General features: G+C 48.0%; 9 protein-coding genes and 1 non-coding gene across 10 annotated transcripts; 5 read left to right on the top strand and 5 right to left on the bottom strand.

The window, feature by feature from the left end:
• Window positions 1-128: 128 nt before the first annotated feature.
• On the top strand, window positions 129-2193 carry B0J16DRAFT_419141 (amino acid permease/ SLC12A domain-containing protein). The gene is made up of 4 exons (XM_046133805.1): window positions 129-462; window positions 514-1793; window positions 1851-2000; window positions 2050-2193. Exons 1-4 carry the CDS (start codon window positions 268-270, stop codon window positions 2087-2089), a joined length of 1665 nt encoding a protein of 554 aa, XP_045978234.1. The 5' UTR covers window positions 129-267; the 3' UTR covers window positions 2090-2193.
• Window positions 2194-2685: 492 nt separating this feature from the next.
• On the bottom strand, window positions 2686-4135 carry B0J16DRAFT_406279 (Zinc/iron permease; the record flags this gene model as incomplete). Its single annotated transcript, XM_046132949.1, has 4 exons — window positions 2686-2720; window positions 2774-3803; window positions 3855-3997; window positions 4057-4135. The coding sequence occupies 4 exons, from the start codon at window positions 4133-4135 to the stop codon at window positions 2686-2688; spliced, it is 1287 nt and encodes a 428-aa protein (XP_045978233.1).
• Window positions 4136-7081: 2946 nt separating this feature from the next.
• B0J16DRAFT_351064 (Alpha/Beta hydrolase protein) lies at window positions 7082-8344 on the bottom strand. Its single transcript, XM_046129130.1, has 2 exons — window positions 7431-8344; window positions 7082-7384 (listed from the first exon to the last, which is right to left on the bottom strand). Exons 1-2 carry the CDS (start codon window positions 8315-8317, stop codon window positions 7219-7221), a joined length of 1053 nt encoding a protein of 350 aa, XP_045978232.1. The 5' UTR covers window positions 8318-8344; the 3' UTR covers window positions 7082-7218.
• A 167-nt stretch (window positions 8345-8511) lies between these two features.
• On the bottom strand, window positions 8512-11606 carry B0J16DRAFT_312026 (uncharacterized protein; the record flags this gene model as incomplete). The annotated part of the gene is made up of 5 exons (XM_046125027.1): window positions 8512-9516; window positions 9651-9828; window positions 9861-9990; window positions 10045-11055; window positions 11111-11606. The coding sequence occupies 5 exons, from the start codon at window positions 11604-11606 to the stop codon at window positions 8983-8985; spliced, it is 2349 nt and encodes a 782-aa protein (XP_045978231.1). The 3' UTR covers window positions 8512-8982.
• Window positions 11607-12419: 813 nt separating this feature from the next.
• Window positions 12420-15464, top strand: B0J16DRAFT_389772 (SNF2 family N-terminal domain-containing protein; the record flags this gene model as incomplete). The annotated part of the gene is made up of 14 exons (XM_046131834.1): window positions 12420-12464; window positions 12514-12893; window positions 12975-13088; window positions 13142-13246; window positions 13302-13510; window positions 13562-13592; window positions 13640-13833; window positions 13880-14114; window positions 14169-14765; window positions 14823-15008; window positions 15057-15104; window positions 15151-15253; window positions 15298-15396; window positions 15444-15464. 14 exons carry the CDS (start codon window positions 12420-12422, stop codon window positions 15462-15464), a joined length of 2367 nt encoding a protein of 788 aa, XP_045978230.1.
• B0J16DRAFT_198850 (uncharacterized protein) lies at window positions 15438-16267 on the top strand. The gene has a single exon (XM_046122925.1). It carries the CDS (start codon window positions 15528-15530, stop codon window positions 16155-16157), a length of 630 nt encoding a protein of 209 aa, XP_045978229.1. The 5' UTR covers window positions 15438-15527; the 3' UTR covers window positions 16158-16267.
• A 204-nt stretch (window positions 16268-16471) lies between these two features.
• Window positions 16472-17443, top strand: B0J16DRAFT_351059 (uncharacterized protein). The gene has a single exon (XM_046129129.1). It carries the CDS (start codon window positions 16660-16662, stop codon window positions 17185-17187), a length of 528 nt encoding a protein of 175 aa, XP_045978228.1. The 5' UTR covers window positions 16472-16659; the 3' UTR covers window positions 17188-17443.
• A 641-nt stretch (window positions 17444-18084) lies between these two features.
• On the bottom strand, window positions 18085-18599 carry B0J16DRAFT_198848 (uncharacterized protein). The gene has a single exon (XM_046122924.1). The coding sequence runs from the start codon at window positions 18531-18533 to the stop codon at window positions 18258-18260; it is 276 nt and encodes a 91-aa protein (XP_045978227.1). The 5' UTR covers window positions 18534-18599; the 3' UTR covers window positions 18085-18257.
• An 827-nt stretch (window positions 18600-19426) lies between these two features.
• Window positions 19427-19498, bottom strand: B0J16DRAFT_t319. Its single transcript has one exon. It is a non-coding gene; the product is annotated as a tRNA-Gly (tRNA).
• Window positions 19499-20029: 531 nt separating this feature from the next.
• Window positions 20030-20603, top strand: B0J16DRAFT_198677 (DSS1/SEM1 family-domain-containing protein). The gene is made up of 3 exons (XM_046122923.1): window positions 20030-20281; window positions 20336-20447; window positions 20498-20603. Exons 1-3 carry the CDS (start codon window positions 20158-20160, stop codon window positions 20532-20534), a joined length of 273 nt encoding a protein of 90 aa, XP_045978226.1. The 5' UTR covers window positions 20030-20157; the 3' UTR covers window positions 20535-20603.
• The last annotated feature ends 741 nt before the right edge of the window (window positions 20604-21344 follow it).

The raw sequence follows: 21344 nt of genomic DNA, 5'->3' as shown, positions 1-21344 counted from the left end.
CAATCAGAATACCCAGAAATAGGACGCAAAGAATCGGCTCACTCCGTACGTACGGGGGAACTGGAGCACAAAAGTTACACTAAATTGCTTGTTCTTATTGAGAAGTGAACCGAGGATAGAAACCACCTCGGCTTGTGATGCGGTATTTACCCGCAAACCCTAGATTACTCTCCTGGGTATTGGCTCGTGGTCTCTTTTCCCTTCTTTTTTTGTAGGCTTCTTTTCTGTCCCATTCCATTTATCCGAAAATTGGGAAGTGCTCACGCGATGGCTGTTTCTGACGTTAATGCACCTCCGGGTTATTCCCATGACCCCGAAAAGGACTCCAAAGCAATCCCATCAAACACCACAAACGAAGAAATTGGACAGCGAAATGTCTTTGGAGATGAGACGCATAGACGACTCAAGGGTCGTCATATTCAATTGATTGGTATTGGAGGCACTATCGGTACTGTTCTGTTTGTATGTCCCATCATTACCCCACTATGAATGGCTTCATGTTGACTGAAATAGGTTCAAATTGGTAAAGGTCTTATGCAGGGCGGTCCAGGAAGTCTCTTCATCGCTTTTTCCTTCTGGTGTCTCATCGTCTTGACAATCACTATGGCCATCGCCGAAATGGTCTCATACACGCCAATTTCATCTCCCTTCGTCCGATTTGCGGGTGTCTACGTCGATGAAGCTCTAGGTTTCGCATCAGGATGGAATTTCTTCATTTTCGAAGCTGCCCTCGTGCCCTTCGAAGTAACAGCCTGCCATTTCATTCTTCAATTCTGGACAGACGCAATTCCTGTGGGCGCGACTATCGCTGTGATCATCGTGCTGTACGCATTGATCAATCTCATGGCAATTCAGTATTTCGGCGAAACGGAATTCTGGGCTTCCGTTGGAAAAGTCATTTTGATCGTTGGTCTCATCTTTTTCACTTTCATCGTCATGGTCGGTGGAAATCCAAAAGGTGAGGCTTTTGGATTTACCTACTGGAAAAGTCCTGGAGCTTTCAATACGCTATACTATGACGGCGCATTGGGAAAATTTGTGGGATTCATGGCTTGTCTTATTCAAGCAGCTTTCTCCATCTCTGGTCCCGATTATGTTGCTATGGCTGCCGGAGAAGCTGAGAATCCTCGCAAGATCCTTCCTCGGGCTTTCAAGACGGTATTTTATCGTCTGACCTGCTTCTTCGTGCTTGGATCGCTGTGCGTGGGTATCTTGGTGCCATATGATGATCCCAACATGATTGCTGCTTTCAGGGATGGAAAGTCGGGAGCTGCAGCTTCACCATACGTTATCGCCATGGATCGCCTCGGTATCAAGGTCTTGCCTCATATCGTCAACGCCATGATCCTTGTTTCAGCATTTTCAGCTGGTAACTCATACGTTTTCTGCGCCACGAGATCTCTTTACGGTCTTGCGCTCGAAGGAAAAGCCCCGCGCTTTCTAAGGACCTGTACCAGAACCGGCGTCCCTATTTACTGCGTTGCCGTCGTCTTGGCTATTGCACTGCTGTCTTTCCTGCAGTTATCAAACAGCTCCGCTGTTGTACTGAGTTGGTTCGTTTCTCTGGTCACTGCCTCTCAGCTGATCAACTTTTGCGTCATCTGTCTCACGTACTTATGCTTCTACCGCGCGATGAAGGTACAGAACTTTGATCGTTCAGTCCTTCCCTACAAGGCTTGGTTCATGCCATATGCTGCGTACATCGGCCTTGTGGCTACCTTCATTATGGTCTTTGTTGGTGGATATACCGTGTTTTTGCCTGGCATGTGGGATGTGCCCAACTTCCTCTTCTCGTGAGTCTTTATCATCAATCATAAATCAAGTAGACACGACGCAGCTAACATTTCTAGATACACTTCTGTCGGCTTATTCCCTGTTCTTTATATCGGATGGAAGATTGTGCACAAGACAAAGATTCACAAGCCAACTGAGATTGATCTCAAATATGCACTGGCTCCTATTGAGTCATATGAGAAGGATTACATATCTCAACCACCCAAGTATGATTCGATCCACATCCGGTAAACTCCATCACTAACAAACTTCTAGGAACTGGTTTGAGAAAATTCTACACTTTCTGTTCGAATAGAGTAAAACAATTCCTACGCAAGCATTGGAAAAGGCGAATCGAGACACAGGGATTTAGATAAAAGTTATAGCAGGCTGGTTATGATACCCACTTCAGTTTTCGCATTCTAACTCAAACAAGAGTGGATGAGCGTGATGAAACGAGAAAAGAGCCCAGTACAAGTGACATGACTCTCCCACAGCTGAGAGCTTATTTTACTGCCGTGTCCTGATGAAACAAGGGGAAGATCTGTAGCCGACCGCCAAGCCGTTTCACCACCATCAAAATGCAACATCAACGTTTCCATATTCCCTTTTCACAGCAAATATCAATGCGCAAGCACCAAAAGAAATGAATCATTTCACATCAATTTATTTCGTTATTTTTTATTCTAAAGAATGGAAATCCCGACGAAACACCCCCCAAGAACTTGAACTTCTGATGTCGACCGTTTCCGTCGGCGAAAAACAGGATTTTCGCACGCAAATAAACAAGAGAAAATATCGTCATTATCTTACATGGCGTAAAGAGCATTTTCCAAGAAAATTTAAAGGCGGTTGGATCCTCTTCACGCGTTTCACATCTCATCGTTTTAGGTTGTAAAACGCTCTTGACGTTTAAGCGAACGCACCGACAACGGACATGCCAAAAGCTGGAGAAAAGTTAGTCAATGCACGGACTGAAAGAGTAGATGGTCAAACTTACCACCAAGGAAGACCCAGCACATGGCCAAGATTCTGTCCTTCGTCTTCATCAGGTGTTGGGCTTCTTCGGAGAGGAAGTCTTCGACCAAGAGGTTGACGAGAGCAGCGTAGATCAAGAGACCAGAAGAGATAGAGTTGAAGACTCCAACCATGATCAATCCCATCTCACCCTCAGGGTCATAAGAGTTTCGGCTCAGAATTCCAATGGCCTGCCCAATTGGCGCGGTACATCCAAAAGCGAAAACAAGCAACCAAGGTCGGAAACTTCCCTTGGGATAAGGAACAGCAGCGATACGAGATCCGAGACCAAGACCCTCGAACATTTGATGGAACATGATGGCAGTGAGAAGAACCACGAGACCGTCGGTGGTCATGGCAATGGTCATTCCGACAAAGACGGAGTGGAACAGAATACCACCTTCGAGAAGAGTGATGTTTGTCGACATGCGCTTGAAAGTCTCCTCGTCAATCTGGTTCTCCTCATCAACAAAGAACGACTGGGTGACTTCAACGCTGGGCTTAGAATCGATAGTAGCCTGGGAAGAATACTGCGACTCCTTGATCATCTCCATCATCTCAGAGCGCTGTCGGACATACTGCTCGTAAAAGACGACAAACCAGGCAGGCATTGTAGAGTTCTCGTTGGTCTTGGAGTAATCGTAAGGCTTGGTCTCCTTCTCGTACATCTCGCGGGCCATGTCCTTCTCGTACGAGACATGGTCGTCATCCTCGGTGTAGGTGTAGTCGCTACGGAAAGAATCGTTGCGGGCGTGTGCGAAGTTTTGTTGTTGTTCGGGAAAGGGACGCTGAGGGCGCTGAGGACGAGCAGGTGGTGGTGGTGCGATGGTGATTGCTTCGCCGGTTGGACCGCCGTGGGAGTGGCCTCCGGTTTTGGCGTTGAGGTACATTTCGACCATGAAGAGACAGAACATGGCGGTCATCATGATGACTCCAGGCATAGCGGGATAGATATCGGTGAAAAGATCGGGGAGGCAGGGATTAGTGAGAGATCCGAAGGCTGTAGGGAGCAGCTGGACTCTCGTTAGTGTGTCAATCTTGATATCTTGGTGACTTCAACTCACATGAACGAATGCAGTAGCAACCAAAACTCCAGTACCGAAATGCTTGCAAGCAAAGAAAACCTTGGGAGGCATCTTGAGCCATTTGATTCTCTTAGCAGCGACTGGAAAACCAGCGCCAAGACAAGAAACCGTCAAAACAGCAACTATTCAATCGTTAATAAAATGGGTCGCAAATCAAATCTGGGGTAAATCGGAAACATACAGAGACCACCGACATGCAAGCCAAGATTGTACTCTTCAGCTCCCGCTTCCGATCCACATTGAGGCTTGGCTGAATCCATCTTGAATAAAGAAATATCGTAAAGATCGTAGGTTAGATGCGAGAAAGAATTAAAATAATTTCTCAAAAAAAGAACAAGGAAACCAGTTCCCTGTCTCAGTTCGTATACGTTGGAAGAAAAGAATTAATAGAATTACTGAATAAACAGCAACTCAAAAAAGAGAATAGAATTCTCTTAAAGAATGGAATGCACTCGATGACAAACAAGGAAACAAAGTACAAAGGAAAACAACCAGGTACCAGCCTAGATGCAACAGAGAGCGTAAGAGTATTCGAGAAGAAGAAGCGAGAACAGACTCACGAATATCATAGCGTATATATATTCTTGGCGATTGATGGCCGTTATAATAAACTATTTTAAGGTTGTGAGGCGAGAATGTGATGTAAAACAAGCCATGTCTTGTCTCGACTCCCCGCGACAGGCTCCTAAAACCGATGTGACTTTGGTGTTTCAACCCCCATAGAAGTCCTCTAACAGGCCTAGACAGGTAGCCTGAAGGGCCTAACTAGCCTGCTACGTTAGCACTGAAGTGCCCTACAAGTGCCGTCAACCCCGGCTCTTATCTCGGAAAAATAACAAGAGTCTGTGACTCAATTGGTCAGACTCGAGATCTGCAGGCTTCGCGTTTTAAGCTTGAAAAGAAAATAGTAAAGATCTCTACAGGTCAAACCCTGGAGGGTTGCGTTTTGTCATTAATGCTCAATGCGCGGATGGAAGCTGTTCCGGAAGACCCTTTGTGTCTCAGTCTCGAAGATCTTTTGTCTTTTTCGTCTTTTTCAGTGGAGGACCGGCAGTTAACCACTGAAGCTTTTCTAACCTCCACTGCATATCCATTTCCCCATTCACTGAACTCTTGGCTGATAGAAACAATTCTCCATCTCGCGTAACAAATGTTCAAACATTTCTGCTCCCCTCCTGCAGAATTCTACTCTCATTATCCAGTGATGTTCTCTTGTGCTCGGATGCTTCATCGACATCCCATCCGTTGTTTTGTCTTATCACACCTCACATATCGTTTCCTTCGATATCTGATACTGCCACGAGTCTTGGCTTGGAGTCTGTCCGGCATTCCGCTTATGAAATCATGGTTGTCTGTCATTACCGAATAAACAATTATTGTTCAGATGAACTGCGAGGAATATTCGTTTGTTGTTGACTCTGATGCTCCACAGGTAACATCTCCAAGATGTGATGGTGTTTTAAACCCGTAGACTGTAGTCGTAATACGAAACCTGGGATAATGTTACACTCGAGTCTAGACGTCTTAGTTAGGCAGGTACACTGTTGTCTCCTTGACATCTATTTCCAGAGTCTAGAACTATCCGCCCTTCTCCGTCTGATCCATCTATCTATCTGACGGCTCTTCGACTCCACAACTATCGTCAGGTAGTGAATGCTGATCCCTCACGAAACAAGTAAACATTCTCAGTTTTACATCATTCCTCGGCTATCGGCTCGTGATCAGCTGAGTTCTTGTCTCACTCGCAGACATCTTCTCCACGTCGCTACAGTTGTGATTTCGTAACGCGACAGGCCTGTAACGCGTTGGGGTTGACCCACTATGGGATTACGCAAGACATGGATCCAAGGCTACCCTGTGGTCGCAATCGTGTGGGCGATTCTAGCCGCTTGCCGCCCAGTCCCTGTAATTATCCATGTCGAAGAATTGGATGGAGATCTGGAGTCTCTGTGGTGATAGTTACCCTAGAAGTGGTATGTTTTCAAGGGCTTGCTGTGAGAAAATGGCAGCAACGTTGAACGTGGAGCTCATCTGAACGTTAATGCCATTCATCCATGAGCCATATTCAGCAGAACGAAAAGATACATTAAATCGGTACCATACAGCTTACAAAATTAAAGAAATCGTTTTGAACTGAGATACAAGAATCTTCTTCATGAATAGACCTAACTTTTATTGGCGGTTGGTGACGTGGTCTACTAGTTTCTGTGATAGCTCTAATACCGTCAGTGCGAATAGCCTCAGAAAAGACGCTCGAAAACGTCCAATCTTCCTACGTAAACTGTGCTTAGACCTTGTTTACGCATCTACAGATATCTTCACAAGGCATCAGAGCACCAGAAACCAACACTCGGCACCCTTATCCGTCGCCAAGTCATCCACCCTCGCAACTATTCACCTACTACAGTCTTCACGTCAAACGCGCAAAACACAGTCGCCAAAACAATATCCTTGCCATCTGCTCTCATCTACATGTCCAACTGGAGGAATCTGAGCGCAAATCGCTCTGACGTGCATCTCAAACCCTGTCTCACCTGACACGGGAGAGCAATTGACTTTTTCTACGTCTTTCGGTTTCCGCTTACTAACGCCGTTGCGATTCATTTTGACTTTTTGAATGGGTGTACTGTCTCGGCAGGCGATCAGCCGTGACGAGATCTGATACTATTAAGGCTGATATCCTTGGTTGGGTAGTACTGGGATTTAGTGAAGCACTCTTAAATATCTTAAACTGACTTTACGACAAACTGTTCTGAGTTTCTAGGTTTGATAACTGTTCTGAAATTATTAGTCTCGTATCGATATGTCTTGGCAGGTTCTAGACTTGATGTTGAGTACGACTGCAAAAATAGACCTATGTTGTACTCAAAGTCTTGGCCTGCAGAGACCATTTGAGATTGATAAGACAGTCATTCGTCCAATCGCAACAATTGGTGCTATTTCCGGCGCTCGGATCTGTGTTGTCGACCGGGGTGGCCGGGTGGTAACGTATTATCCGCGCCTGTATTGAAACATCAACTGCTTCACACCTGGTCTGAGAACTGAGGCTGTTTCTCTACGTCCATTCTTCCAATTTGATTGGTCCATTCTGTTCTCAATAATCTCGACTCGAGTCATTCGAAGAAGGAAGGTTGTCGCGTGACTTGAATTCTTGTGATTCAACATGTTGCTCTCTCTCTCTTGGGAAGATGCCATCATGAGAAAGCCTACTATTAACAACGTGAAAGCTGATCTATCTGCGATTCTATTTCTTCTAAAAATGAGTTGTCTATACTGAAACAAAGTTTTAGGGTTACCAATTCTTCCACAGCACATCTTCTTTCAAGCCAAACACAAGCTTGATCTATCCTGTCTTAACACAGAACTCATCACTCGCCGCCGGTTCAGATAACACCCACCGAATCCCATCTTTAACAACACGATCCCACCTCTCCGAAGCAGAAAGCCTCTCCTCAAAACATCGAAAGCCGTGTGGCAGTCCAACAAACAGATTGACATCAACAGGAACCCTACAATTCGTCAGCCAGATCCTCCGATACACCGATAATCACTTACCCAGCTTCGCTCAACATCTTCGCATACAACAGCCCTTCATCCCTCAGTGGATCCAAGCCTGCTACACCGATCACACTCGGCGGCATACCCTTCACGTGTTCAGGTGCCGCATTACCGGGGTTGATTTTCAGGTCGTTCACATCTGGACTTTCGATCTTGAGAAGACTTGTGAACCATCGGAGTTCAGCGAGCGAGAACATCGATGCAAACTCATTTTGTTTATAAGATGATATCGAAGGATCTTTCATCTTGTTCAACTGCGTTTCGTAGCAGTCCACATGAGCCAAACAAGGTATCATGAGAACCTGACCCGCGATGGGCGGTAGATCGCTCTTGAGATGTCTTTGGAGTACAAGAGATGCAGCGACCCAAGCACCAGCTGATATTCCACCTATGGTGACTTTCCGAGGATCGCATTTTAGCTTGTCCATGTTGTCGTGTGCCCACTTGAAAGCATCCTCAGCATCGTTCCACTGTGTCGGATATGCAAAGTCTGGAGTATGTCTGTAGTCGACGTTCAGGATAGTTACTTGGCAACCGACGGCTATTCGAGCACATATCGCGTCTTCGCCGTCGAGTGAACCATACATGAAGCCACCGCCTTGAAAATGGATGTATAGTGGGGTAAGCTCTTCCTCTGGAGTTTCAACCGGTCTGTAACTGCGTAGCTGTATGGATGTTCCATCTCGTGACGGTATCGAGTAGTTCTGTATACAGACTCGGGGTCCCAGCTTTATCATGGACTGCCTAGCGATAACCTCTCGTTCCTCGTTGGCCAATCTGATCATATCGGCAGACGGCATCTCGAGCTTGGCTGCTGGAGGCAAGGTTTGTTCCAAAGCAAGCCATTCTTCACAGCTGCCTCCGTAGCATGAAAAGTCGCACATGTTGACTGAATATTCGATCAAGGAGAGAGTTAGATAGTCAAGGTTGCTTAGCTCAGAGCCGAGGATATTCTCAAGTGCCCCACCTCCACCATTTAGTGCGCTTAATAATGACAAAGATTCATCAACTCCCTCGATTATGACTCTAGTTACGTCGCTCACAAGGAATATTCGACTTAAAAACAATACTCATGATTCTTGAAATCAAATTAATTTTATCTATGAGCCTTAATTGAGGCTTTGCATCGCATCAAATCCTTCTGTGCATGTTACTGAGAAAGAAGCTATAGCTACCGCAAGCCCCAAACGCCTTTCAGCAAACGGCTTTCCCTGTCCAACGCCAGCAGACTTAGATGCATCTCGGAAGAGGGTTATCATGAGGGATGTGTTGTTTGGTAGATGGAAGAGAAACAGACCGGAAGGAAGCAACCAATGAAGGTAATTTGTGCCTTGATGCAAGCCTTGTATCGGCCAGGGCAAAAGAAAGCCTCGTACAAGTATCGGTGCTGAAGTGCTTTATTGTAGTTTTGCTGGGGAATCAGACATGGCAGACGTGACATTGTCTGCAGGGCGATTCAGATCCATCCATGATGCATGCCACCTTAGGGGTGAAGGATTCCCGTAATTTAACAGCTTCTCGGTACGAAGTAAGCAAGTCACTGATCGGGTCAGAGAGCGGCAGCGATTTGGAACAATACCGCATCACTTCTTCTTCTGTATGAAAGAGTCAGTATAAATAGGAGAAACATGATGAACATACCTTGGGTCTTGAAAACCCTTGCCTCAAGGCTTTTTGGGGATCTTGCCTTGAGAGCACGTTCGATGTGTTTCCAGAGCACTCCATACTTCTGCAGCTTCGCCAGCCGTTTGTCAACCAATTCGCCACTGGCGCTCTTATCCAAATTTGTTGGGTCCAGTTTTTCCAATTCATCCGTCAGTTGACCAGCGAGACGAAGCAAGGGCTCCGATGAGCCTTCAACTCTCGATCCCTGGGACGGCTCGTAGCACAGTAGATACTCGGTCCAGAAGTCGGTAGCATAAGCCAGGAATCCATATAGCCCCTTTGCGACACGGAAGCTCTTATTCTGTCCTAAGTCATGCAAGCGAAATGTCTCAAGCGCGGAGAGAAGACAGGTTATAGAAGCTATACCATGCTCTTGAACTGCCCGATCTCTCGTGATAACTACTTTCGTCGACGCTGTCTGTAGGAACCTGGTACCAGGTCAGCTTTCGCTCCGTCACTTTCTGGCCATACTTACTCCTTTACTGAGTTATGAATGAAGGCGAATGTAGTGTCTCTGCTTTCTTCAGTAAGTGTTCCGCAGATATCAAGGACCTTCTCGGGTGCTAAACGCCTGACTTGAGGGTCGCCTGGACTGAAGGTTATGGCGGACAAGAGTTCGATTTTTTTCAATGGTCGTTTTGCAAATGCAATCCAACCCAGCACGCATCGAATGCGATCAATTGACCGAGAATCTAGCCCGACCAGAGTCTGCGTCAGGATTCTCTGGTAGCTAGTGGCATTATTAGGGTTTATCGAGGGTACGGTAGAACAATAACGTACAATTCGGTCAGTTTTTGTGGCAACCGATTTACCGATTCCTTCATCTCGTCGCCGCTGTAAAAGATGTTGCTGGTCAAATAGTCGACGACAAGCCTAGCGTAGAGAAACATTCCTGCAATTTATCAGACCGTGACGCAAGTAATAACGAGATGGGTCTATCACTTACCATCAGCCTTCTTTACAATACTATTCCGAATTTCTTCAACTTCAGAATCCTCCATATCAATCTGCCGAAGTTCTGGCCGCATTGTCTCAAGTCTCAGACCTACATATTGCCAGATAGCTTCATCCAGTGAGCCTTTTTCTTCGGCGAGCGAAATAATTTGTTTTCTCCTCAATCTCTCCATTGCCTCTGACGGGCCACGGCTTGCAGTCAACACTTTGCATATGGTACTCCCCGGTACCGTTGGCTTGGCAATGAGCTGATTGAAAAGCCGCACCAAGCGTATTTGCTTCTCTGCGTCGCATTCATCCAGGCCATCGATAATAAGCCATATATACGATGCTTGGTTGGGTACGTTCGACATGCTTGCTAAAAGCTTCTGTAGAAGCTGTTCCAAGACCGTGTTTGTAGATGATCTTCTTTCCAGAATATATGTTGTGTAGACATACGAAATCATATCACTATCCTTCCGAACGATCTGAAGAATAAGTGATTTCAGGACTTGTTCGTACATTGTCGACGAGTTGTAGAGGTACGAACAGAAGTGATACGCCACGGTTTTCGTTCCTTTTAAGAAATTGACGAGTTGTGTGCACAAGACACTTTTCCCGGACCCAGCTGAACCCTTGAGCCAAAGGGCTGGCGTATCTGGCTTCTCGTCCGCCCAAGAAACAATCTTTTTGTTCTTAAGTATCCACGCACAGGTCCCCTGATATTCCATTGTATCCGACGAGATTGAATCGATAATAGCAAGCTGGTCGGTTTCGTTGGCCTGGAGCCAAGAGACGATGGACTCGTATTGCTTGGCATTCTGTTCTCTGTCTTGTTGGCGGACACGATCCTCACTTTCTTCTCTCCATTCTTGGATATTCTCTCGCATCGTTTTAGCTTCTGCTATGTCACGAGCATTCGCTTCAAGGTCGATGAGAGCACCATGTTTGTTTAGGTCTTCGATAATATTATCGAAACGCCTCTGGAAACGGCCCCAAGATGTAGAGAACGTCAATACCCAGCCTAGTTGAGGTGTCAGATCATGGGATAATATGAAGCTCAATTGGTGGCAGCTTACCACTGCGGCGAACAAATTTGTAGGCATGCTTGTGGAACGTAAGGATATCGGCGTAAAACACAGCCAGTGTCTGCTGGAAGCTTGGCTCACTGATGAAAGCATTACTAAGAATCTCGAATCGCTTCAATGGCTCAGCAATGCTCGCATAACCTTTTATGATAGTCTCGAAGGCTTCGACGTATTCCGAGGCTATTCTTAGAATAAGCCTAATTGGCGCCCAGATCCAAGGCATAAACGGAGTTCCATTACATAATATTTCGGCGACTTTGGAGTAGTGTTCAAGACCCCGAAAAAGTGGCATCAGACGTCGCATATTTCGAAGTGACTGACGAGCAGCTAGTTGGTTCTCAAATCTAATGGCAGCATCTTGGACATCCTCAAGCGATGTTTCGGCAAAATCGCCTTTTTCGCCTGGGCTGATTATGCGATCAAGCTCATCATAGGCTGACTTGATGGTGTTTCGTGCAAGTGTCGACACTGCAGGTTTAAGCGGCATGTCTTCTAGTACGAATGGCTGTTCTGCGAATTGGCACTTAGTTAGGTAAGTGGGATGAAGAAAAATATAACATCCAGAGATAAAGGATCAATAACATGATATTTAAACAATCCTACAACTCCTACGTTATCTCACATCCTAATTCCTCTTTGGTTGAGCCACCCGCTTGTAAGGCGCTGCTAACAAGCGTGACGTATCCACCTGTCGATCATAAAAATAGAATTTGCCAATCAAAATGCGGCCGGTCCCGGTTGCGAATTCTCACTTGAGTCTGCTTACCTAACGAGGCATGATGCCTGCCAGGCGTCCTATAATCTTTTTGTGAGGAATCTGGTTGCCTCATAAGAACTTCTTCTGTTGCGGTAAACGGGTTGTTCCTTCTCCTTTCATCATCTGTCACGCCAATGGACTTACGTCAAATACTAAACCGACCACCGAAGCGCCAACGAATGAATGAGAAAGGCGATACCCATGTTCAGCGCAGCCCCTCTTACCGTGCACCTTCGTGAGGCTAGAACCCTCCTGCGACAACGTCCCCAGCCAAAGCAACCAGCCTTTACAGTGGCATCCGGTTTCAACCAGTCCAGTGACCAGTCCGTGGCCATCGGATTACTCTATACCTCTGGCTCCTATTGCACCGTTGCAAGCTCATACCCCGATGCATACTTCATATTATGAGTAGTCCCTCGTTCCTCAGACTTTGTCAATCAGCCAAACGTGAGCTTGCAGTGGCCAGAGTCCTATGAGCGACAGGTCCTGTCGCCATTCACCCTGAGCGATAGTACATTGCCCCAGCTTCGGGTAGAACAATACATGGATACTGCAGAAGCTCAAGATAAAATTGTCTGCTTCGGTATGGTGAGTAACGTAAGGAACTCTTGCAGCCGCTCAAGTACTAAGATTCCAGATCTTGGGCATCTCTTCTCGGTGCGAGCAAAAGGGAATCCCTCAGCAGAATCTGCCAACACGTTTTCCTTTCAAGCTCGAGTCTTCAACTCACTTTATTGCCGAAAGCAAGAGTGAGATCGTGGGACACATAATGTCCGACCATGGGCAGGTTGTACAAGGTCTTCTTGACGAGACCTCCCTCGATCTCCATACCTCGTGTGCAGTTGACAGCTCTCAGACACTTGGGCATCAGAAAGAACCACGGGCTCTGGCAACAGTACCATGTACTCTGGAAATCACAATTTACGGTCCAAAGGACTTGTTTGACGAGCTGGGGTCATGGTTTGATGACTACCAAATTTTCTTGCAAGACCCAAAAGAATGCCACCGGGATGTCCCGTACTGCAATCCGCATCGGCTTTCATTGCAGGACTTCTAGTCCGCCCAACTGCTCTCAGAGGTCATCGCTCAAAGTTCTAGTGATCTGCAGCTAGAGACTATCACTCAGCAACCTGATCTGTTGGACGATCTGAACAGCCATGAGGATCTGGAAGAAGCGTCGCAGCCATCAGCGATCAAGCGCGAACTCCGAAGGTTAGTGTTCCTATTCTTTCTTCAGCGCTTGTCAAGAATTTACAGATTATTAGACACCAAAAGCAAGCTCTGACGTTCATGTTACGTCGGGAACTTGGGTGGGAGTTCGATGGGGGGCTAAACCTTTGGGAGATAATGGACACAGACCAAGGAAGGCTGTAAGTCAACGACTATTCCGTCTTATCTTTCTGGGCTAGCTTACTTATACCGCAGGTTCCTGAACCGCGTCTCCAATGCGTCGCAATCAGAAGTTCCCCCTCAGTGTTATGGAGGCATCGTCGCTGATCCTATGGGACTTGGAAAGACACTGACGATGATCGCATTGGTGGCGACAGACCTCGAAAACAGCGGAGATATAATGGATATTGATGAAGGGTGTCATCTAGATGTCCCTGCAACTCTGATCGTTGTGCCTCCTCCCTGTAAGATGTTAAACGTTTCCCATCCACGGTCGTTACGCTAACCTCATGTAGTGATGGGAACATGGGAAGAGCAACTTACCGAGTTCGTCTCTATGTTGACCGTGGTACACGAAGCTAACAATACTATAGGCATGTTGTTGAGGGTCGTCTGACTTATCTTCGGCATCATCGGGAAGACCGATTGAGATCATTGGACGAGCTCAAGACTTTCAATATTGTACTGACAACATACCACACCATTTCTGCCGAATGGAGCCATTCAAACAGCTCAAAGGCATCTTTCATGTACTCCGTCCGATGGAAAAGGATAATCCTCGATGAAGGTGAGCTTCAGTGGTGTTGTCAATTGCGATCAAACTAACAGTGTAGCACATCTCATCCGCAACGGCAACTCAAGGATGTCGCAAGCCATATGCGCTCTCGATTCTAGATCACGATGGGCGGTAACAGGGACCCCTTTGCAGAACCGACTTGGCGATCTTGCAACCCTCTTCAAGTTCATCAGAGCGCACCCTTATACTGACCGGAGATGCTTCGATGCCGACATATCACATCTCTGGAAGGTCGGACAGTATCAAGAAGCCATCAAGCGACTTAAGCGACTGTCTAAATGCCTACTCCTTCGACGCGACAAATGAACGGTCAGACTTCCAACTAGACACGACCTGCAGTGCCCTGTCGACTTCAATTCGGAGGAGAGAGCCTTGTACAACAAGTTGCGCGAAAAGGCCATCGTCAGTGTAGACGAGGCTATGTCAAAAGATGCCAACTCATCGAAAGCAGGATCATATGTCAATGTCCTACAGCAAATCGATTCACTACGACTCGTATGCAATCTGGGGTTGCACTATGATGCAAGACACGGAAAGTCACAACAGAACTCACAAGCTGAGTCCTGGGCGAGTGTCGCGCAAAATACGTTCAACATGCAGCGGGAAATGGGCCCTGTTGACTGTCTCCAGTGCTCATCGACGCTGGACATCACGGAGACGGAACTGGACGATCCTACAGTTACGCCGCAAAGGCCTCTCTTCTTCAAATGCCTTTCGTTCATTTGTTCCGATTGCGCACAAAGTCTCAAGAAGACTGCCAAATGCAACCACGATCCACCATGCACCATGGCGGCTGTTTCTACGAGCGGTCAGGCCTTGGAGTCGACTTTGTCGGATATGCCGCCGCAACCAGAAAGAGGCTTCCCGTCCAAGATAGAAGCATTGCTTGCAGATATCAAGACTCTCCCTCCAGGTGAAAAGTGGTATGTATCTCCTCCTAGCAACATCTTTGTCAATACATGGCGGCTAACATCTCTTAGCATTGTCTTCTCGACATGGAGGCTGACTCTCGATCTTGTCGAGGCTGGGCTCAATCAATCCTCGATTCCGAGCGTTCGGTTCGATGGCAAAGTACCACAAAAGGACAGACAGGATATCGTAGAAAGGTTCAGGCATGACCCATCAGTCCGTGTCATGCTCCTCACTCTAACTTGCGGTGCAGCTGGGTAAGTGACACCACACTATCATGCGACTGTGACTACTGACACTGCTAGTCTCACCTTGACAGTTGCAACTAGAGCATACATTATGGAACCGCATTGGTGAGTGCAAATTGAAGCTCTTAATGGACATACACTCATTCTCTAGGAACCCGACTCTGGAAGAACAGGCATTAGCACGTATCCACTGTATCGGACAGTCGCGGGAGGTGACTACGGTCCGGTTTTACGTGCGAGATACATTTGAACAGGTATGCTGCACCGACTGCGCAAGCACATGGCTAATTCCCTCTAGCAAGTCATCAAGATCCAAGAGTCAAAGAAGTACTTGGCAGGGCTGTTGCTATCGCCACATGATAATGGGAGTGCAAGCGAGAATCTGGGAAGACTACAGGTCAGTTGTCACCGAACGAGACGATATAACTTACTAAAGCTCTCCAGGAACTCATATCACTCATCTAGAATCAACTCTTCTGGAGCTAGTTGGGAGAGTAGACGACCGGACGCGAAAAAGGTAAAAGGTAGATGAACCATGAACAAGTGTTCATGGTTCAACACGCACTTACCTGCAGGGCTCATGGGCACCAGCCATTAGGCCATCCCGTCGACACCACGTCGAAGGATATTGCAATTATTTTAATATATACGAGTTCTTTGTTTGTGGTGACGTCGAATGGGGAGATTTCGTTGAAGTTGTCCGGAGTTGAGGGTGCCTGGGATCTGGGCGAGGAGGTCAGAGTGGGTAGCCTCCTGGTGTATGTGTGGGTGCAATGTGGACACTCGGTCATTCCTCTTGGAGTTCGCTTTGAAGTCCCGTCAATTACCAGTGCTTGGTTCAACCTGATCTGGAGCGCGTTTGTTGAAGAAGGGAGTTGTCCCTGGATGGGCGCTGAAGAGGGGTGTGCGATTGCCCCCAGGACCATGAGTTGGAATAGCCAGGCAGCTTTCCGACAAACAACAATCCATCTTCTTTATCTTTTATTGATACTTTGCCTGACCTTTTCGTCTGTCATGGAGACCCGCGATGGAGTGAAGACAGTCCTAGCCCCCCAACAGAGCTGCCGGGCCAGGAATGGTTTCCTATCCAGACCATCGTGGTACCACGGCGCGCCTTATGATCCTCAAATAAAAGTGACAACATCCCACAACACATAGCCTGCACAGGTCGACAACAAATCGAGAACGCTTGTCAGTATGACAAAGGAAGGCAACCATGATGAGTCTTCATCAAGAGGCCTACCAGGAGCTTTGTCAGGAGTGGCCCCTTCTTCGCCTCGTTTGACGCAACGATCGACTTCTTCAGCATCCCAAACAATAGAGCCTGAGGCGACGCTTAGAAGATAGGGACGGATTAGTCGTAGCTCGACTAGGTTGCCAGCTGTATGACCGGGGGCTGCATTGAACACAGTCAAGCCCAGACATACCTCGCGAACCACTCGAATGAGATATCGTGATACTCATTACAAGTTCCCTTGAACATCGTGATAGTACTCCAGGAGTCGCGCCGTCATCCGACAGAGGTTGAGAAATGGCTGTCTTGCCGATGAGTCACCGCAGCAATCTTCCCGAAATTGAAGATCACATCGCGTATAAAACAACCACTTAGTGCTCAAACGATGCAACTCAACATCTTCACACAACTCCGCTCATCATTAGAATGACAGCGCCAACCTTCAAACTCGAAACGACAGCCCTCAACGCCATTCGCTCCCTGCCCCCGGACATCTACCTCGTGCACGCAACAAACTGCATCGCAGAGTGGGGCGCAGGCATCGCAGCTGAACTCGCGTCCGTATTCCCAACCGCATGCAAAGAGTACAAAAACTTCTGTAACTACGGCGCATCAGCAGGCGCATGCCAGATCATTCCATCTCAACCTTCCGACGTAGCCAGTGGAGCGCCAAAGATACACATTGTATGTCTTTTCACGAGCTACGGGTACGGTAGAGCAAACCCAAGGACGGGAAAGCCAGGCAAGGACTCCGCGGGGAAGATCCTGACACAGACGAGGATGGCTTTGAAGGATATGAGGAATCAGCTAGAGGGGAAGCAGGATGTGACGATTTATTCGCCGATGTTTAATTCGGGCGCTTTTCGGGTGCCGTGGGAGAAGACGAAGGGGGTTATTGAGGAGGAGTTTGATGGGTTTGAGGGACGTTGGTTGGTCATGGCACCGCCGTCTTGATGATGGCGGTGAGAAATGGCAATCGATAACCATTTCACGATCAAATCACCAGCGGCTGTGGTTTAGCATCCAGCATTGGGGGTATTCCAAGCGGAAAACATTGAGTTATTGTCGAATTGTCCGAAGTGTGTTCCAGCTGCTGGGAAGCAAAAGGATCCATGCTCTAAGGACCAGGCCTCCAAGATAAAATAGCCTGAATGTTGATCTGAACTGATACAAATTGTCTAAGTTATTTTGTCTGTTAGGCTATGTAGGGTCATCTTGTATGTTGTTTCTGATTCACCATGCCTGTGTACAAGTCCTGAATTGTTTACGTAGTCCATCATGAGTTGCTTCAACCTAGAACTATATGCTTGGTTGCTGTCTTGGCTTCTCATATCCTTTAGCAACTTTGACATCTCAGCTGCGCGTGCGTTTTCCAGGACCGCCTGGCTTTTTGTGCTTCAAGCAGTTATTGGTTGAAGAATGGAAACACCTTGCATTCTCTTTTGTTAATCATAGCACGTAGAGCCTGGTTCTCAGAAGATGGCATAGTCTTGGCCACGTGATGGTAAGCCTTGAAGTCTTTCGGCATGATAGTTTTGCGTCCAGCATGCTGGCAGGTGGTTTGGGAGGTTGGTTGTAGATCCCTCTGCTACGGAGATTTGGACACCCAGCGTGTGTTCCCGCCACGCCTGCAAAGTCGCACATACCTTGAGGACCATGAGTTAAAACCACATCCATCTCTGGAGGGATATTGAACTAGTGGCCGTTTTTTGTACTGGAAAGCCCAACCTCAGTGGTTGCATTGTCCTCGAGACCAGCCTCCTTACCGCGTACCTAAAAGGATAGGCTCAAGGAGTTCAATTCCGTTTGAGCATGTGATACTGAGGTATGCTATCTCCGCCAACACCGTTCATCTCCCGGCTGTAAAAGGCACGGATGATGTGCTTTACTCCAAATTTCTTGAATAGAGACCAAATACAATCCTCCGGGAAATTAGGTACAATGATCGATCGTCCAGAGAGATCGTTATCCGGCACAGCATATTGGCGGGGATGGTGACCGAGCTAGGGTCACCTTTTTCACCTTCAGTAAGGAGGCTGCAGCCAGCTTGCCTCTAGCGGCTCTTCGAGGACTCTACTGACGTGGCCGTGGGCGCGCGCGGATAGGCAGAGACGGAGCAGGTCCATCGTCACCGCAGCCTGATCAGAAGCTTCATCCTCACTGTGAAAGGGAGCAGAGACAGCGGCGGTGAGCCTCGGTAATAACTGCGTGCTTATTACACTCGGTGTTGCAAAGCGCATTGTACGCAGGAGTCGCAGCGGGAGCAGCAGGGACACGATCAGGAACGGGAGCTGCCCCATCCTGGGCCATCTGATGGACGAGAGTAGCGAGGAGGCCGAGAGTCACCTAAGTGGCATTCGAAGAGGAATGGATGGCCTCGCGAGCCTGGTTGTCTCGCATCTCAGCCAGCAGTTCGAGTTGCTGCTACTGCTGGCCATGGATCTGTTGCTGCCACTCAGCAGCAAGATGTCCAGGAAGTTGCCCACATGGAGGGTCAGGATAAGCACCTCGAGCCCGCTACCCGCGCCTCGGTTGGCGGGATCGTCGACAGAGAAAAAGCTAGAGTCGCCCACCTCGAGCCCACCTCGAGCCCTCGGTACTCTCACTAAATCCAGTGCCAATAGAAGATAGGCTACCTCGTCGGGCTCGCCTATAACAATTGGTTAGTCGCAGTACAGAGAAAAGCGTTAGACGGCCAGGGTTGTTCACTTCTTGAGACCGACTAGAATACGCTCCTGGTTTTCCAACCCCAATCGGAGTTGACGAGTCATGAACTCAGTTCGTCCATCGGCGCCGGTATAATGGGCGCTACTCTCGATCTGCCCTCTGCTGCATCCTGGGGTGGAAGTCCTGCAATCGCAGACGCGTTGTGACCGCGTCGGCCCCCATCCAGCTTTGGAAACAATATGCTAAGGCTTGTACTCAGAGGTGCATTTTACAAAAGCTGACCTAAAATGCATTAAGGCTATAATTTCTGTGGTCTCTGAGGTATCCTGGAGGGTCAGTGGTTTTGGAACGCTGATGGCGCCTGCCTTGAGCGGAAGCGGGTCAACAACACAACTTCTCCTCCACAACATCACCAGTTCTACCGTCGTAGCAGATCAGAAAGGACGGTGGAGAAGGGAAAATAAGTGTCAATTGATCAGAAATGCAAAAAGGAATGCAACCTCGACTCTATAAACAGCAAAAGAAATGCGACCGAGGGGAATCGAACCCCTCTCTAACGCTTGGAAGGCGTTAATGCTAACCACTACACCACGGTCGCTGGTGATCTGATTGTTGAAGACTAATGCTTTAACTCAATACATATAGATTACCAACATTCTACCGCAGTAGTTACACCTAACACGCCGCCCCCGTCGTCGCTCTTCTCGCAGATTAATATTCCTGTTCTAGCAAATAGAAGTATGATGTCGCTTGGGTTGGAGCCTGACAAAGATAGATGAAGATGGGTAGGCTCTCAAGGAAAGAGCATGAGAATTTGCTCAGAACATTATTCATTCTTGCAAGTAAAAAATTGGTGGGGCAGCTTTCCAACGACGTGTACCCAGCGACAGGTATTTCCATAGCCCGACATCCAACTACAAAGCCATTTGACCTGCCGAAGCTTTTAATATTGACCTACAGCCTCTGACGCCATTCCATTCTAGTCTGAGGCTCTTTCCCTCTTGATATCGCATTCCGTAACAGTGTAACACCTCTACGATGCTCTTACCCTACATTTGACGTCGGTGGATCCTTTTTCCGTAGCGCCTTCCCGCCTTACCGCAAGGCTCCAGCTACCGCATCATCACCATAGGTCTCCACAGTCCATCTCTACAACACCAGCTCAACATAACAACCGCCATACTTCCGATCATTCATACTGTCCACATACCCTCTTCACTTTAATCAATTAATTACCGCACACTTATACCTCCCATCATGGCATCCACAGACCCCAAGACAACAGACGACAAGCCTGTTGAGCAGAAGCCAGAGCAGAAGCCAGAGCAGAAGCCCGCTGCTCTCGGCGAGGACGACGAGTTTGAGGACTTCCCTGTTGATGGTATGTCCACACCCACCAGTACCCCGTCTTCTGCAGATAACTAACGAGATTCAGACTGGCCTGAGGACCAGACCGAAGCTGCCAAGGGTAGCGGCGAGACCAAGCACCTCTGGGAGGAGAGCTGGGATGACGATGACACAAGCGATGATTTCTCACAACAGCTCCGGTAAGCTCTTACGCTGTCTCTTTCCCGAATAATAGCTAACTGGTATACAGGGAGGAGCTCAAGAAGGTCGAGGCCAAACGCCGATAGTGTCACAAAGACGACTGCAACCGCGCGACGAGCCGGGCGATCCCCATGCTTTCACAGACTACATCATGCGCCCCTACGCATCCAGTAATGAAAGACGGCATCAATAAATTTCGAGCGAGCAAGGAGAAACCAATGGTTTAGGAGTGCCGACGCAGCAAGGAAGAAGACAAAGCTGCAAGCAATATCTTTGTACCCGGAAATGATATACAAACAGTGTGGATTTTGCTCTGTCTTATGACAAGGCTCAACCTGTACCAAGAATACAGTGGAGGAGAGCAGAAGGAACCCACAAATGAATCAAGCACGATCAGTAATGACGACGTCGATAACACGGAAGCCCCAGCATCTGTTGAAAATGTGAATGTCTTCACTTCGGACCCTAGCCACCCGGAAGATCCTCGTTGCAATTGTACCTGCATTCAGGGACCCCCAACTCAGGGATGCTGCAACCAGGAAAGATGCGAGTGTATCGACTGCTTCTGCTTCACATGCAATTGCTCGGCAGAAAACGCGCTTGATGTAGACAATTCTTTGGAGCAGGCGTCTGCCACACTACCGGCGTTGCCCGTCGGACAAGGGACACTGGCTACATTGAGACGGGCACGAGAAAACCCACTGCTTGCCCGGATTGCAGAGCAGGTGTATCAAGTGGCCAGAGCGCAAGACGTGCCCCCTCGCAGACTTGAGCACCTAGTGTGGCGAGGACGGACTTCCTGTCCCAATTGAAGAGCAGTTGAGTCAAGTGGCGAGAGCGCCAGACAACTCGCGCCGCCTCAGACGTTATACGGATCCGGAGGATCGTGAACCCCG

This window comes from Fusarium flagelliforme (assembly GCF_020744385.1).
Source record: "Fusarium flagelliforme strain FIESC 12 MPI-CAGE-AA-0113 chromosome Unknown B0J16scaffold_8, whole genome shotgun sequence".
Lineage (NCBI taxonomy): Eukaryota > Fungi > Ascomycota > Sordariomycetes > Hypocreales > Nectriaceae > Fusarium > Fusarium flagelliforme.
This window is presented reverse-complemented; position numbering and strand designations above follow the sequence as displayed.